The sequence below is a fragment of the Anas acuta genome, chromosome 24 (assembly GCF_963932015.1).
Source record: "Anas acuta chromosome 24, bAnaAcu1.1, whole genome shotgun sequence".
In the NCBI taxonomy this organism is placed as follows: domain Eukaryota; kingdom Metazoa; phylum Chordata; class Aves; order Anseriformes; family Anatidae; genus Anas; species Anas acuta.
This window is the reverse complement of record NC_089002.1, coordinates 3,146,582-3,162,681: the sequence shown is the minus strand read 5'-3', so window position 1 is coordinate 3,162,681 and position 16,100 is coordinate 3,146,582. Positions and strand designations below refer to the sequence as shown.

The following is a 16,100-nucleotide window of genomic DNA, read 5'->3' as shown; positions in this document are numbered from 1 at the left end:
TGCAAACATCTGCGTGGAGGAGAGGTGCCTCCTGCCCAGCAGGAGCAGCTGGGAGCTGGAGGATCCCTGCTCTTGGCTCAGCCTCACCCCACGGCACCGGATTTTGGGATGAGCCCAGCTCAGGGCCAGGACAACGCGACAGAGGCGGCGTCTGCTGGACGCGCTGCGCCCATTTCTGCACCGCACGTTGGCTGCCGGGAGGATATTTTTAACTGCCCCTGGTTTACTCTCTCCTCTCTTAGCTGTTATCACAGGCTGGGAGAGGATCTGTGAGCTCTTTGTGAAAAGCTCGCTGCCGATCCCAGGCCAGATAAAGCCGTGGAAAGCCAGCTCTGCTCCCCCCCCGAGCCCAGCGGCGCGTGGGCGCGGGCTGTCTCGCAGCAAAAAATGGAAGTGACTGCTTTCTAACCGCTTCCTTTCTTTCTGGGTCTCTCTCTCCCTCCTGCCCCTCCTGACAAGTTCGTTTCCTGTTATTGATAACGGCCCCAGCACCCAGAGAGAGGTCACCACGCTCCGTGCCCTCCCCCAGCAGCAGAAACCCGCAGCCCGGGGCAGGAGGAGCAGCGTGGGGAGCAGCCCCTGGCTTGGGCTCGTGCCGAGGTCCCCGAGGGGTGCAGGTGGCCAGATCCGAACTTTCCTGGAATTTTAGGTTGCTCTGTGCCTTCCTGCAAGGGGCACTGCTTTGTCCCACGTGCTCTGGGGATGGAGAGCCATGTTTTGATGTTTTGTTGGTGTTTTTTTTTTTCTTGCTTTGGGAGTTTTCTTCCTTCCCACGCACCTCGCGGTGTTTTGCAGGCTGCTGCTGTGGGCTGGAGCCTCCCGAGGAGATGTGTGGGCATCGCGGCCTCGGGCAAGCTGCTGTTGGTTGCCTCTGGGCCAAGTTTCCCTAGGGGAAACTGAGGCACGGGAAGGCGTCCAGGCCACCTCTCCAAAATCACTGGGAGGCAACGGGAGGAGCGCAGCCCGAGCTCGTGCACCAGGCACAAGCCCAAGGACACGGGGATGAGCACGGTGCTGCTGCCCCCCCTGGGTCCCCCCCATCTTGTGGCTCTGTGTTTTGGGTGACCGAGCAGCCCCGTGGCTCTTGCTGTACCCCTCTGGGTGTTGTTGTGTAAGGAGCCGATGTCTCAGCACCTCGGGGACCTGGCCCCCCGGGCTGGCTGGGATCCCCTCTCCCCTCACCACAACCCGCTGTGCGTAAAGCTAAAAAGAGCGGTGAGAGCTTGGGGAGGGGAATAAAGTATGATGCTCTAAGGCTCCTTCACACCAGGAGGGCACCTTCCTGGGGGCTGCTCCTGTGCCCACGCAGCCCCCAGTGGCACCAGTTCTGGGTCTGCTGGGGCTCATGGTCCGCCAGTTTTGCCTCTGCCTGCATGAGCTGGAGCCAAGCTCGGCTCGTTCGCAAGAGATGTAGGACAGCAGCTAACTCCACAAACAGAAAGTGGCTCTGCTCAGCAGTCATTCAGAGAAAAAAACCCCAGCTAGGCAATCAATCCAGGCGACAAACCATCTTCCTTCTCCTTGAGGAGACTCAGCGGGCAGGGGCTGGCAAGTCCAGCAGCAGATGCCTTGAAAAAAAAAAAAAAAAACACACAAAAAAAAAAGGAGCAGCGACAGCTGAAGTGCTTCCAGCAGGAGCCGGGCAGCGGCAGGAGCAAACTCTGCACTGGCTGGCAGCGGAGCAAGGTCGCGTCCGCGCCTCCAGCCCTCCAGCCCCAGGAGCATCTCCCTGGCGGGGGGATGCTGAGGGTCCCGGGCAGGGTTTGGGGCAGCTCCGTGCCCCCCAGCCCCACCGGCAGCGAGAGGTTGGCACGCCGCGGTGCTGGGTGCCCGGGGCTGTCCTTGGGAATGCGCTCAGGCAGAGGGAGCTGGAGCAGAGGGATTTTTTTTTATTTTTTTTTTTCTCCAGGAAAAGCGAGCTGCAGAGGTGCTTCGGTCGGCTGCTGGGTGCTGCCCGGCCCAGGGGCAGGGGGTGCGTGATGCTGAGCCCCCCGAGGATGGGCTCTGAGCGGGATGTTTGCAGCTCCCGTGCTGGCGCTGCGGGGTGCTGGGGCTGATCGCGCAGCCCTTCTCCTCACCCCTGCTGGGAGCGGATCAGCCGCTGCTATCCGAGTCTGCTCCCAGGAGGCCGCTTCACCTTCAAGCCCGTGAGCCCTGTTTAGGCGGTGAAGGAGCTGGGCAAATTTCCAGAGCCCTGCAGGACATCCTGAGCTCCCCGCAGCGTCAGCAGGAGCAGGACCAGCCCTGCCCAGGCCCTGGACCCAAAGATGCTGGAGGCGCGGTGAGACGAGCCCCCGATGCGGTAGGGCAGTGCTGGGGGGGCACCAGATGAATTTTGGTGCTGTGCCTGCTCCAGTGGTTTTGGGGTCACGCTGCTGCTTGGGGTGTGGGAGGAGAGGTGCTGGGGTGTGCAGGTCGGGGTGAGGAGGCTGGGGGAGGTTTGTGCTGGGGTTTGGAGGGCAGGAAGGGGAGCGAGGACTGGCTGGGCTCTTTGGGGGAGAACGACCCCCAGCCCGAAGCTGGGAGCTGCTCTCTTTATGGTGGATGAGGATGGGGCCAGAGGATGCTCAGGGTGCAAAATGACCCCATGGGAGCGGAGTTTGAACATGCAAGTGAAGTCAGCAAGTGCCACTCAGGGATAAATCTGGGCATCCCTTCCCAAAGCGCCAGCTCTGGAGATCTCCCATTTCCTGCTGGGCATGCTGAAAATAAAACCACTGCCATACAGCCCCTTGGAGCTCTGCCACGGACCTCTCCCTTCCTTAACCCCTAGCTTGTGACCAAAATCCTTTGGCACGGGTGTGCACAGACAGGGGACACGCAGGGTCCCATGCCTGGCACGCTGAGCACCCTGGACCCCTTGGGTCTGCGCCTCCATCACCGGTCCCCATCACAGGTCCCCATCTCCTGTCCTCCATCAGTGGTCCCGGGGAAGAAGCAGGATGGGCTCCCCATCACCAGATGGGAAGCAGCAGGGCTGTCACCCTGTGTTGCCCCCCCCCAGACCCATTTCCTTCGGCACCGCTCCCTCTCGGCCCCTTGCCAGCTTTGCCCTCTGGGGACATCGCTTCCTGCGATGGAGGAGGCTGTGCTGCCTCCCCGTCCTACCCTGAGCAAACAGACCCTGGGCTGGGGTCTTCCTCCAGCCCGGAGACCCTCGTCCCTTGACACCAGCCCCCAGCAGCCCCCTTTTGAGGGCTGGGAGGTGCACATTTTTCTGCCCCTGGGTTTCTGGGACTTGGCACATCCCTGCACCACCTGGAGGCGCAGGACGTGCCTTGGGATCTCCATTTCGAAATCCTTTAAAATTACGACCTTTTATCACACGGGGCCACAGATCCTCCTGCCCATCATTAGCAGCAGTCAGGGAGCCAAATCTTCATGGCTGTATTCCCATATGGTGTGTGGGGTCAAGCACGGCCCGAACCCAGGTGCTGGGAACCTCAAAACTAGATTTGCTGGGGCAAGGAGGGATCGCTAAAACTGACAGCATGCGGGGAGCTCTTGGCCTCCACAGCAGATTCTTTCCACACCACTTGTTTTTGGAAAAGACGCATTTTGGTGAAAGGCTCCCATCCCCTTTTGGGAAGAAGGTTTAAAATCCGGGGGGGGGGTTGGGGGCCAGGGAAAGGCAGGAGGGGCAGCCCCAGGGGTTTGCCTCTTGGCTGCGTCCCCAGGGACCCTTTGAGCTCGAAGGCACCTCATTGGCAGGGGTGTTAACCACACTCAGGGGGCAGATACAGTCCTGACAGCCTTCCTAGGAAGGAATCCTCTGCCTGATAGGTCAGGGGAGAACTCTGTTTACTCTGGTCCCTACTGAAGGCGTGCACGTGCAGCCTCCTGTTCATACTGAGCTGTGGGTCGTCTTAGGAAAGCTTCTTAGTCGAAAGACAGAGGGTGGGAGGGAAAGGCAGTGCTGGAGCTTGTTTGGCCACGGTGGGGCCGTCTCTGAACCCCTCCAGCCAGGTTCCTGCATCCCACACGGGGCAGGGAGCGACTCCTCGGGCCTGACTCAGGGTCCAGCCCCGGCCTGCTGGGCTCCTGGGTCCTGCTCACAAGACCCTTGGTGGCCTTGTCTGCAGGGCTGCTGGCCAGGCAAGTGGCGAAGGCATTTGGGCCACGGTGCCCGGAGCAATTGGTGGGGAGCAGCGGGGCCGCTGCAGCGGGGTGGGGGCAGAGAAGAGGAAGGAAACGGGGCCGAGCAGCGCCTGTGCGCAAAGCCTGGGCCACGACAAACAGGAAGAGTGGCAGGGCTGCGGGGAGGCAGCGAGTGCCTGAGGGCATCGCAGGAAGGATGTGCAGCGGCCCGAGGGCAGGCAGAGCTGTCCTACCTGAGCCCGACCCTCCCGGGACCTGCCTGCCCCTGTTCCCTGCCCCCTGTTGGGGTGGTCCCAGCTGTAAGGGGGGTGATGGTGGCACCCCCCGGGTGGATCCTGGGCACCTCACCCCATGGCTGGGCACGGTGGGTGCAAGGTGCTGCGCCCTGGCTGGGAAGGGCAGCGGGTGAGGGGATGCAGGCAGTGTGGCACAGGTTGGGGACCCGTCCTCGGTCCCCACGGGGTGGCACGTGGCAGTGCCACCATGCCACGTGAAGCCACGCTCAAAACACTGCCAGCATCCCCATCCCCATGGCCAGGCTCCCACCCGTCTCTCCGTGTCCCCGCAGTTGTCCCAGGCCATGGCTGGGCACAGAGGGCACCGCGCACCCCATGGACCCTGGCGGAGACACCCCTGGGTGCACCCCAGGATTTTTTTGGGGGGGAAAAGACTGCACCCACGGGCACACGACGGGGGGTTCGCCAGCGGGGAGCGGGGCTGGGGCTGCAGGCAGCCCGGCGGAGCCGAGCTGCGGCGATGTGGCCGGTATGTGTGTGGGCGGCAGGCAGGGTGGGGGAGAAGGAGGGAGAGGAAGCGGCAGAGGCAGCAGCTCCTTTGATAAGCAGCTTCCTGAACACTTTCAAACCCTGGTGTTAGACCGACACGCGCGGCACCCGCGGCCCTGTGCCGGCCCGGACGGAGCCCATGCCTCGGGGCAGCAGGTAGGCAGCCCCCGGCCCGCGGGCGCAGTGCCGATGGTCCCGTGCCACCCTTCGGAGAGGGGACCCCCACGGGCAGCTCCAGGCCCTGGTGACTACGTGCCCTGGGCATGTGCTCGCCCGCAGGCAGCGCAGGTGCCCGGGGCAGGGTTGGGATGCTGGCGGGGAGGTGGGGATGCTCTCCGTGCAGGTGCAGGGAGCCGAGGCTCTTCCCAAGGTCCTGCTGCGTGCCAGGGGCTTGCTGAGGCATCTCCCTGGTGTTTCGTGGCTGGTGTGCAAGGGGCGGTGTTGGGGTCGCAGCCTGCTGCTCCTGGCACCGGGGGCTCGTGCAGGATCTGCTGGGATCAGCTCATGGTGCCTCGGTTCTCGGGGAGCTCCTGCCCTGCCCGAACGGGGAGCACCCCACAGCACAGGGCACGGGGACGGTGCATGTGGCGGTGGTGGCACTGCCACCATGTGAACGCTCATCCCTCCAGGCCAGGAATGCTGCTGGGCAGCGGGGAGTCCTGGGGAACAGCTCCTGCCCCAGCCACATTCCCAAAATTCACGGTCGTGGCCACGCTGGGGTCCTCCCTGACCTCATACACCCGCTGGGACCCCGGGGTCTGGCTCTCCACAGGGACCCCCGTGAGCTGCTGGGGTATTTGGGACCCAGCTCTGTGCCCACTGCTCTGACCCTGCAGCATCCCCCGTCCCGCTGGGGACATCTCCCCTCATGGGGGAAGCCGGGGATGGCAGGAGGACCTCTGCCCGCTGCTGCCCGGCCGTGACCCAACATCGCCCAAACCTCCCTGCCCGGGGATGGTGCTGGTGGAGCCCTGGCAACCTCCTCCAGCCTGGCCACCCCAAAGCCTCTTGCTCAACCACCCGGATAAAACAGTTTCCTCTTGACAGCAGCCGAGCCCTGCGGGATGGAGGAGGCTGTCCCGGGGCCATTCCCTCCCTCAGCAGAGCAGTGAGGCTGCGCAGGGAGCCTGGCCCTGCACCCTGCGTCTCCGAGCACCCTCACCATGCCTCCTGCATCCCCTGGGGGCTTCTACCCCCCTGAGGGCAGCCCAGGAGCCCCCAGCCCTTCCCCATCTCACCGTGCGCCCCAGCTCTCCTGCCTCCTCGCTGTGTCCCCAGGGCAAAGCAGGCGTGCTGGGGAGGTGCGAGCTCCTTGGGGACGTGGAGGGCGATCCGGGCTCCCCCAGAACCAGCCCATGCTGCAGAGCACAGTGTGGGCGTCCTCCTCTCGGTGCAAGCAGAGCTTGTGCCATGCCCGGGCTCATCAGTGGGCACCTGCAGAGCCCGCAGTGACCGTGCCAGGAGCTGTCCCCATGCCACCCGCCTGTCCCCAGGGGTGCTGGCAGCGGTGCCCATGGTTCCAGGGCAGCTGAGCACCCAAACCCCATCCTTTGCTCGGGCACAACCCCATTCTGGACACCCCACCGAGGGGTTTGGCAGCCTCGCTGCATCCCTCTCACCCGCCTTGTGTTCTCCAGCCGCTTCTCCTCTGATGGCTCCTTGACCCCTCGGCAGCTGAGGGCCGCCCGCCGCCACCCGCTGTGCTTCAGGCCGAGGGCTCCGTGGCTGCCGCAGCATGGTACAGACCTGCTCGGTGTGCTCCGGAGCTCATAAGGGCAGCCTGACCCCGCGGGCAGCCAGGGGGGACATGGAGAGGACGGAGAAACCCAGCCCGTCCGCTAAGAAGCACGTGAGGCTCCAGGAGAGGTGAGCACGGCCAGGCAGGATGTGCCAAAAATGCCCAAAACCCCAACCCCGCACTGGGGCTCCCCAAAACCCCCATGGCCTGTGCCATGGGGGGTCAGCTGGGGACCCTTTGCCTCTCAGGAGGGGCTCCAACGTGTCGCTGATGCTGGACATGAGCTCGCTGGGCAGCGTGGAGCCCATCCAGCCCGTCTGCACGCCGCGGGACATCACGCTGCAGTTCCTGCGGACGTCCAGCCGCGTGCTGAGCAAGGAGGAGCTGCAGCAGCGCGCCCAGAGCCTGGCCCAGCTCCAGGAGGAGTTTTCGGTGAGATATCCCCAGCCCCTCAACCTCCTCGCACGAGGATGCTCGCACTCTGGGGGCTGGTGGGGTTTGGGAGCTTTCCCATGGGAGATGAAGGCTCCGAGCCCGGCAGCACCAGGGGCAGGGGATGTGGGAGGACAGGGTGGGGGGGACACGGTGCCAAGCTCTTCTCCCAGCATGGGCTGTCTGTGAGGTGTCCCACCACGGCTGGGGTGAGGATGGGGCTCATCCCAGCAGCTGGGGTCTCTGGTGGTGCCAACAGGTCCCGGGGCAGCGTCCCGTTGCCTGTGGGGCCAGCCCCGCCACGCCGAGGGGACGCAAGCAGCATCGAGAGGGTTTTCCTCAAAATTGTTCTCCCCCCCTGCAGAAAATCCCACCCAACTTCGTCAGTCCGGAGGAGCTGGAGATCCCTGGACATGCCTCCAAGGACAGATACAAAACCATCCTCCCCAGTACGTGCTCCCCTGTGCCCCACATCCACCCAGGTGCCCTGAGCAGGGCGCACGTGGCTGCGCTCCCGGGTGGCCCCGGTGGCCCTGCTGTGCTTGTGCCCACCTCGGCTGTGCTGCAGGGGTCTGTGCCGTGCTGGGGGATGGTTTTTGGGGATGCTTTGGGGTGTGCACCACGAGACAGCCCAGCCTGGGCTGCTCCCTGATTCCGTGGGGCCTTACGCATCCCGAGGGCGCATCGCTGGGGGTGTAAGGGCTGAGGAGGTCACTGGAGGTGGTGTCAGCGGGAGGGAGCTCACCGTCTGGGGGGAATTCCTGCCTTGTCTTCCAGATCCCGAGAGCCGGGTCTGCCTCAGGAGGGCAGGGAACCAGGAGGAAGACAGCTACATAAATGCCAACTACATCACAGTGAGTGTCCTGCCTGCCTGGTCTCCCACACCCAGCTGGGGACCGGGGTGCGACCTCCCCAGCACCTCGCTCTCACCCCAAAACTGGCTCATGTTGGGCAGGTGCCGGCTTTGCCTGGCTCCTTGGCTTCCTTCTGAGCAGTTCTCACATCAGCATCCTTCTCCCTGCGGCCAGCCGGGGTGCTGAGAGGCAGAGGAGGGTGTGTGGGTGGTGAGAATGGCACGGGAAGGGGGGACTCGGGAAGGCAGCCCACAAACCTGCCCTCTGGCAGGACCGGCAGACCCGCTGGAGGTGGTTTGGGGGCACACGATGGACCTGGAGGGCCTCCAGGACTCAAAACACCTCCGAGCTTTTCTATTTTCTTTGGCTATTTCACACTGCTGGGGGTGCCTGGAGCAGGGGCAGGGCAGGAGCCTTTGCCAGCCTCCCCTCGAGGTGCCCCCAGAGCCTTGGGGGGGAGGCAGCTCCAGTGGGGCCCATCTGGGAGCACCCCATCCCAGGCAAAACACCTTCACATGCTTCTCACTGAGCGAGCTCTGCCTCACCAAGCGTCCGTCACACTGGGTGCTGTCACCCCAAAACATGGGGACGCTTGGAAGGAGCGCGGGTGCACGTGGCTTGCTGCCAGGCTTGGAGGATGGAGAGGATGCCCAGCAGCTCCCATTCGGGTCCATAAAAGGATTTCAAGGGCAGGTTTAGGAGGAAATATCCAGCGTAACTCAGCCTGTAGGGGAATTCCAGCACCACTGGCAGGGGTGGGACCCCCTTGCACCCTAGGGCCCCTCGTCCCTGACGGCCCCTGTGCTCGGCAGGGCTACGCGGGGCGCCCCCGGGAGTACATCGCCACCCAGGGACCCATGCCAAACACCGTGACCGACTTCTGGGAGATGGTGTGGCAGGAGGAGGCGCCCCTCATCGTCATGATAACCAAGCTTGAGGAGCGCAAAGAGGTACCACTGCCCCTCCCCTGGCCTCGGCACAGCACCCCGGCCCGGGGCAAAGGGTTGGGTGGGGGGATAACAACAGCCACAGGGCAGTGGGAGACCAAAGGAGGCTCTGAGCACCCACCTGATTCCCTGCTTTGCTCCCAGAGGCTACCTCCTTGGAGGAGGAGATCCTCTGGGATGCCACCTTGGCCCCATGCAGCAAAGCCTCTCCCGCTCTGGTGGCCTCTCTTTCTCTGAGCACGCTTTGCCAGCTGGATAATAGGATGGAGAGAATTAGGGGAACCCCTGGGAGCTCCCAGCTGTGGCTCCAGGTGGGGATGGCATCCTTTATGGTGGCAGGACGTGCATGGATGGGGATTGCCATGGTCTGAAAGCCATAGGGAATGGCACAAGGAAGGGAGCAGAGGGAGAGGGCTCTGTCCTATCCGTCCACCTCCACCTTCCCTGTGCCCCCACACCTCCCCAGGTGATGCCCCTTCCCAAAAGCACCAGGCAAAGAGCAGCTTAGACACCCAGTGGGTGCCCTGAGCACCTCTGCAGCCCCCAACCCTGCCGTATCCCTGCAGAAATGCTTCCACTACTGGCCTGAGAAGGAGGGCACCTACGGCCCCTTCACCATCCGTGTGCAGGGGGTGAGCGAGTGCGCGGAGTACCTGGTCCGGGACCTCTCCATCCAGGTGGGTCCGAGCCCTGTCCTGGGGCCAGCGGGGGACCCCGGCAATGTCCCCACACCCCCAGGCTCTCTAGCTTCTCTATCAGCCCCGTCGCTCTTTGCACCGTGCCATAAAGCCCTTCGGTGCTCCGTGGCCACCCTGGGCTGGCTTCACGGGGGCTGTGGGGACGGCACGGGGACGTGCTGCTGCTGCTCCCTGCTGGGGCCATGCCACATTTGGGATGGAGGAGGGGTCCTGGGGCACGGCTGGCTCTCCCCAGCAGGGCATTTGGACACCCTAAAGTGTCCCTGACCCCAGGGTTGCTCCCAGAGGCTGAGGAGAGGTGAGGTGGGCACAGGCTGCCCAGCCCTGCTTGAGCACAGCTCCGCACCTCCCTCTGGCCCTGCACGGTGAGTCTGTGCTCCCACATCCTTATTTCTCTTCCTTCTGTGCTGGAAAAGCTGCAAGGTGAACGCCGCCAGGTCAAACACATCCTCTTCCCTTCCTGGCCGGACCAGCAGACACCCGAGTCAGCCAAGCCCCTGCTGCACTTGGTGTCCAAGGTGGAGGAGACGCTGCAGGCTGCGGCCAGCCCGGGGCCCATCGTTGTGCACTGCAGGTAACGCGTCCCCCTCGCCCCCGTGTGGGGTCACCCTCACCCACGAGCTGGTCCCATTGGGGTGCAGAAATCCCTGGCATTGCCCCAGGAGATGCGTTCAAACTTCCTCCTGCCCTGGCACTGGGATGGCAGCACTGGCACGGTGCCATAAAGAGACCTGGTTTGTTCCCAGCTCTGTGGACACCGCACAGGGAGCAGGGGAGTTTTGCAGGGCCAGGACCTAGCCACAAAACCCATGGCATCCCCCCTGGAGGAGGTGGCCTCTGAGCATTTTCCACAGTCCCCGCACCATGCAGGGACAGAGGCACAGGCTGGGCACCATGCCGAGACCCCCTTGCAATGGTGCCAGCCTGAATCTGGCGGTGCCTGGCTAAGAAAGCTGGTCCTACAGCTGGAACTGGGACCCCAAATCCCTCTAGGAGTAAATCAGGGCAGCACACCAGCCAGGGGTTACATCCAGCTTGGGCAGAGCAGTGCTGTGGGTGCTCAGCACAGCCGTGTCCGTCCTGCAGCGCAGGCATCGGCCGGACAGGGTGCTTCATCGCCACCAGGATCGGGTGCCAGCAGCTGAAGGACACGGGAGAGGTGGACATCCTGGGCATCGTGTGCCACCTCCGCATCGACAGGTCGGTGCTCGGGGCACGCTGCCCCTCGCGGAGTGCTGCTGGGTGCTGAGCCTGGGAGGGGAGATAGGGGGGAGCGCGGGGACAGGGAAAACAAAGAGGTGTGGAGGATGAATTTTGATGGAAACTGGAGTTCTGAAAGATGGAGATGTGGCAGCAGCAGAGTGCCCACGGGCTGGTTCTGCTGTCAGGGTTACGGTGGCTCTGGGGACACGAGGGGGAGCGGCCCCAAACCTGGCAGCTGGCGCGCTCCTTCCAGCCCAGCCACAGCTCAGAACCACGCTGATCTTCTGCCTTTAAAGAGAAGCAGCAGTAGGATTACCTCCCAAACCACTGCTGATCTGCATTTTGAACAGCCCAGCAGCGCTGCTGAGCCCAGGCACCCTTTGGGGAGCCCCGGGGCTGTTTTGGGTGCACCCAGGCAGGGTGGGTGATGCAGGAACATCCGTGTGCCAGGAGTTTTGTTGATGTCAGCGGCTCCTGCCCTTCCCTTGCAGGGGTGGGATGATCCAGACGAGCGAGCAGTACCAGTTCCTCCATCACACGCTAGCTCTGTACGCTTCCCAGCTGCCGGAGGAGGGAGGCCACTAGCGCCGGGCTCCGCCGCTGCCCGGCCTCGCTCCGACCTCCCCGGCACCAGCCTCGGGGCTGCCTCCACTGAGCCCTCTCCTCCTCTGCCCAGCCACGCAGCACGGCATGGGGAAGCCTCCCTGGAGAAGCACAGCCGAGAAAACCCACCGGGATCATGGCATCACGACCCCAGGGACAATAAAAACTTCGGGAGGGGGTTGCCCAGGGGCTGCAGGGGGTGCTCAGGGTGCCTGCTGCTGGCACAAGGCGGATCCCAGCCGTGGAAAGAAGCTTTGCCTTTTTACATTGTTTTCTCCTCAACCAGAAGAACAAGCCGTGCGGAGGATCTGAAGGCTCTGGTTTGCCTTGTAGCCACCCAAAAAGCTGCGTCCTGCTCTACTTGGGGCCGGCACCGCTACAGGGACAGAACCGGAGCCTCTCCGGCTTGCTCCAACCACCCCGCGATGCTTTTCTGGCTAAAGATCCACCCTGACAAATCAGACACACCTCGGTACGGAAAAGCTGTCCTCCTAAAGACCCACTTTGACAATTTGGTGCCAAAGGAGCTCTGGCGGTCGCCGCTTGCTTCCTCTTTGCCTTCAGCCATCGCCTTCCCTCCAGCCTTAACGCAGAGGAGACCCCCGAGCGTGCTGCAGTCCTGCCAGCAACCCATTCCCCATGGCCACCCAGCCTTCTGTTACATGAGGGTTGGGGCTTTCTGTTCTCATTTTTTTTGTTGTTGTTTTGTTGGAATCAGAGCAAAATAATACACGGGGTTTGGTTTTGTTCTTTTTTTTTGTTGTTGCTGGAATCAGAGCAAAATAATACACAGGTTTTGTTTTTATTTTATTTTTGTTTTTCACTGATAAATTCAGTGAAACCTTTTAGCACAAAGCATGGGAATGGAAATATTCCATAAAATATTTTAAACCTATTCCATACTGGTTTTCAGCTGGTGAGCTTCACGCACCCTTCTGAGGATGGACGAGGAGCTGGGATCACCCCATGCTGGATGGGTGCTGCGGGGGTACCCCACTCTGCGGGGCTCCCACCCTCTGCCAGGCTCTTGGAGAGCCCGCAAAGCCCCCAGGAGTCTCTGGGAGAGCAAAGCTCAAAATCCCAGCTCAGGATTTTGCCTTCTCAGTTAATTGGGGAATCCTTTAAGATCACGCTGCTGCCCCCATGGAGCTGCAGTGGAAATTTTGAGCTCGGCTGATCCAGGCTTTACCCGGGTGGCCCACAGCATCCTCCTTTCAAGTCTTTCATCCCCATGCTGTGTCCGGCAGGGGAGCTTGAGCAGCCTGCAAGCTGCTCCATGGCAGGGGCTCTCCCTGTGCTCCCACACAGCACCTTTCCTCTGCACCTTTCCTCTCTACTTTTTCTCTGCACCTTTCCTCACGCTTGCAGAAGGATTTCAGGAGGAGAGCCGCCAGGGCAGGCGTGCAGCAGGGGCTGGGGGTGGGGGGATGCTGCCAGCCCCTCTTGCATCTCCTATCGGTGCTGGGAGTTTTGCCAGCTGAGCTCTCTGATGCAGATTAGAATCAGTCACGCAGTTTTCCTGCCTTCCAATCTCAATTCTACCAGATCTATCTGTTCAGGGCACTTATCAGGCTGTTACCACGTGCTATCTGGGTATCTCCCCATCCTCCCTGTATTTATTCCCCGAGGCTCATTGTTCCTGGGGGCCATGCGGGCTATTGCCTGCGTTATTGCCAAACCCTGTCCCAGGGCTCCTGCAACAGCAGGGGCAAAGCGAGGGGCTCGCTCTGGCCTGGCTGTTATTCGTCTCCCTTAAATCATAGACACAGACCCAGCTGCCTTTTTCCTTCACACGTGTGCCTTGTTTTGCTGTGTGACCGGGCAGGGAGCTGCGGTGCTGGGGGCTCTGGGGTGCAGACTCCCACACACCACATCCCAAAAAGGCCAGGTGCCCAGCAGGGCTCAGGAAAGGTCCTTCCACCACGTGTCTGTCCTTTGAACCTGGGATTTCCCAGGCTGGTAAAGCCGTTTCCTACCCTTGTGGAAATAAACCCTGCTGGAGGCTGCCTGGGAAGGCAGAAAAAAATGTGGTCATGCACACCACCAGGGTGGCACACACGGGCGGTGTCTTGGAAGAAGAAGACATCGGTGTAGGATGAGCCAAAATCAAGTGTTTTGCGTGCTCAGTAACAAGTCTCCTGCCAGATGAGCAATGGAACTGCGGAGAAGTCTCCCATCGGCATCCCTGTGGGCTCCAAGTGGTCAGCGACCAAATCCCTGGCCAGGAAGGAGAAATGTTGAGGCAGGCTTTGACACCGCAGGCTTTGACACCCCTAGGGCAGCTCTGGGGCTCCAGGAGCTCACAGAGGCCCCGGGATCTCAGACAGGGCCAGCAGCGGTGGCACCAAAGGGGACGAGGCCTAGCAGCAGCACCACCAGAGGGATGGGTTGACCTGGTGGCTGGGAGCACTGGGGACACTGGTGTAGGGGTGACATCTGCTCCTGCTCCTCTTCGTTAACCCAGTGGTTAATCAACGTGGTGGGGGATGTGGAGAACCCTCCAGCACCCCACATTTACAGGGGCACAGCCCTGACATCCCATCCCCACTCCCGGCACACTGAGCATGTGGTGGCACCAGGGGACAGCGCTGTGGGGTTGGGGTCTGGTTTGTGCAGGACATGGTGCTCAGCCCACGGCCCCTCCACAAGGGGAGGAGCTGGGATCCCCAAATTTTGCCAGCTGGAAATCCCTGGCATCCCCAATATTGTTGGTGCTGCCTCAAGGCCCTGCCCTTACACCAGGGATAAAGGAAACGGGGGTGGGTGGAGGGGGTCAGTGCATGAAAAGGGTTTTTTTTTTCTCAATTTCTCGTGTTTCTCCTGGTGTGGGGACGGACTCGCCCAGGTCCTGTCTGTGCTGTGAGCTCTGTTTTAAGCAAAACACGGGTTTGATGGTGTTTCTCTGTCAGGGAGTAAAGCACAGGGCCTGCTATCGGGAGGCAATCTGGTAACAGCCGAGTGCTGCAGGTGCTTTGGGTGGGAAGCCCCAAACCGGCAGAGGGACATTCCCCGGGCTGAAATCTGTTAAAAAACATCTTCAGGCAGAAATGACGCACCAAAACTGGGGGACGTTGAATTTTTCACCGGCATGAGGAGCTGCACTGGAATAACTACAGAAAGCAGAGCTACTGCGGGGCACGGGGATCTTCAGCAGGCCGCAGCATCCCCGGAAACAAAATGGTTTCTGTCTGAAAACCTAAAAAAAAAAAAAAAAAAAAGCTGAAAAAAAGCAGCTGCCCAGTGACTTACAGCATAATGGAAACTGCTCCCCACCCTCGGTAGTCACGGGCTCCGGGGTGCCCGCTGTGAGGCAGGTCCCACCACAGCTCAGTTTTGCATTTTATGGCCAAGGAGCCACACATGGGGGTCCCACGGGGTCCCTGTCGGGGTGGGCTCGGTCTGGAGCTCTCCTCGCCCACACAACCCCCTTAGTAAAATGTTTGTGGTGTTGATTGATTCACCTTATCCCTGAAATTCGCCTGGGAGGGGCTGCTCGTTGCTTCTGAGCCTGCTGGCAACGCCTCGGTAAGGCCTTTCCCCCTGCAGTGGGGGAAAAATGCCTTTTGGGGTTAGGGCTAAATGTGGGAAGGGGCTGAAGGCCTTGTCCTTCAGGTCTGGTTCAAGCCCAGCCTGGGTGAAACGGAGCCTCACAGTCAGCATGCTGCCCCGGCCCTTGGCAAAAAGGCAAAGCCAAGCAGAACCTCACCATCCCGGGTACCTGGGGCACGGGAGCAGCCAAATATCCCCTTGCAGACCCCCAGAGCACAGCTGGGTGAAAACCAGGGGGGCTCCAGGCTGCAGGGCCCAGCCTGAGCTCTGGCATTGCATCAGGCTGCGTAGGTGTCTTTTAAAAAGATCCCTCGAGTCTGGTGGCAGTGGGATATCTCATGTCTCCTGCTCCACCTCTGCCCCTTGGCCAGGCTCGATTTGTCCCGCTGTGGCCGTATCGATTTGTCCCGCTGTGGCCGTATCCAGAGGGGACATCTGGAGGTGCAGGATAGGTGCCGGCAGTGTGGGTGGTGTGGGGGGCACTGGGGTGCTGGGGGGTGCTGAGCGAAGGGGTGTTGGGGTGCTGGGTGCTGGGTGGTGGTGGTGCAGGGTGCTGGGGTGTTGGGCTGGTGGTTCTGGAGTGTCGGGGATGCTGGGGGCTTGTGGTGCAGGGTGTTGCTGCTGGTGGTACTGGGTGCTGTGGTGCTGGGTTCTGGGGTGCTGATGGTGCTGAGTGCTGGGATGTTGGTGATACTGGGTGCTGGGTGCTGGGGTGTTGGTGGTGCTGGGTGCTGGGGTGCTGGCGGTGCTGGGTGCTGGGATGTTGATGGTGCAGGGTGAAGGGTGCTGGGGTGTTTCTGGTGCTGGGTGCTGGTGATGCAGGGTGCTTGTTGCTGGGGTGCTGGTGGTGCTGGGTGCTGCTGATGCAGATTGGTGTTGGTGCAGGGTGCTGGTTGCTGGGTGCGGGTAGTGCTGGGTTCTGGGTGCTGATGGTGTTGGGTGCAGGGGTGTTGGTGGTGCTGGGTGCTGGGTGCTGGTAGTGCCAGGTGCTGGGTGCTGATGGTGCTGAGCTGTTGATGCTGCAGGGTGCAGGGTGCTGGGCTATTGCTGCTACTGGTGCTGGTGGTTCTGGGGTGTTAGTGCTGCAGGGTGCCGGGTGCTGATGGTGCTGGGTGGTGCAGGATGCAGGGTGCTGGGTGCTGCTGATGCAGGGTGCTGGATGCCGGTGCTGCTGGCTCCCGGTGGTGCAGGAC

General features: G+C 61.9%; 1 protein-coding gene across 1 annotated transcript; it reads left to right on the top strand.

Annotated features, from left to right (window-relative positions):
* The first annotated feature begins 4,880 nt into the window (after positions 1-4,880).
* On the top strand, positions 4,881-12,168 carry PTPN7 (protein tyrosine phosphatase non-receptor type 7). Its single transcript, XM_068660345.1, has 10 exons — positions 4,881-5,039; positions 6,521-6,749; positions 6,870-7,053; positions 7,418-7,502; positions 7,831-7,907; positions 8,720-8,857; positions 9,421-9,531; positions 9,969-10,126; positions 10,639-10,752; positions 11,247-12,168. Exons 2-10 carry the CDS (start codon positions 6,619-6,621, stop codon positions 11,338-11,340), a joined length of 1,092 nt encoding a protein of 363 aa, XP_068516446.1. The 5' UTR covers positions 4,881-5,039; positions 6,521-6,618; the 3' UTR covers positions 11,341-12,168.
* Positions 12,169-16,100: the final 3,932 nt, after the last annotated feature.

Bases quoted from the DNA above. Each gene is read 5' to 3' on its own strand.
- PTPN7 (XM_068660345.1), top strand. From the start codon at position 6,619: ATGGTACAGACCTGCTCGGTGTGCTCCGGAGCTCATAAGGGCAGCCTG. The intron at 7,054-7,417 runs GTGAGATATCCC...CCCCCCCTGCAG, and splicing joins AGCTCCAGGAGGAGTTTTCG to AAAATCCCACCCAACTTCGT. The intron at 9,532-9,968 runs GTGGGTCCGAGC...GTGCTGGAAAAG, and splicing joins TCCGGGACCTCTCCATCCAG to CTGCAAGGTGAACGCCGCCA.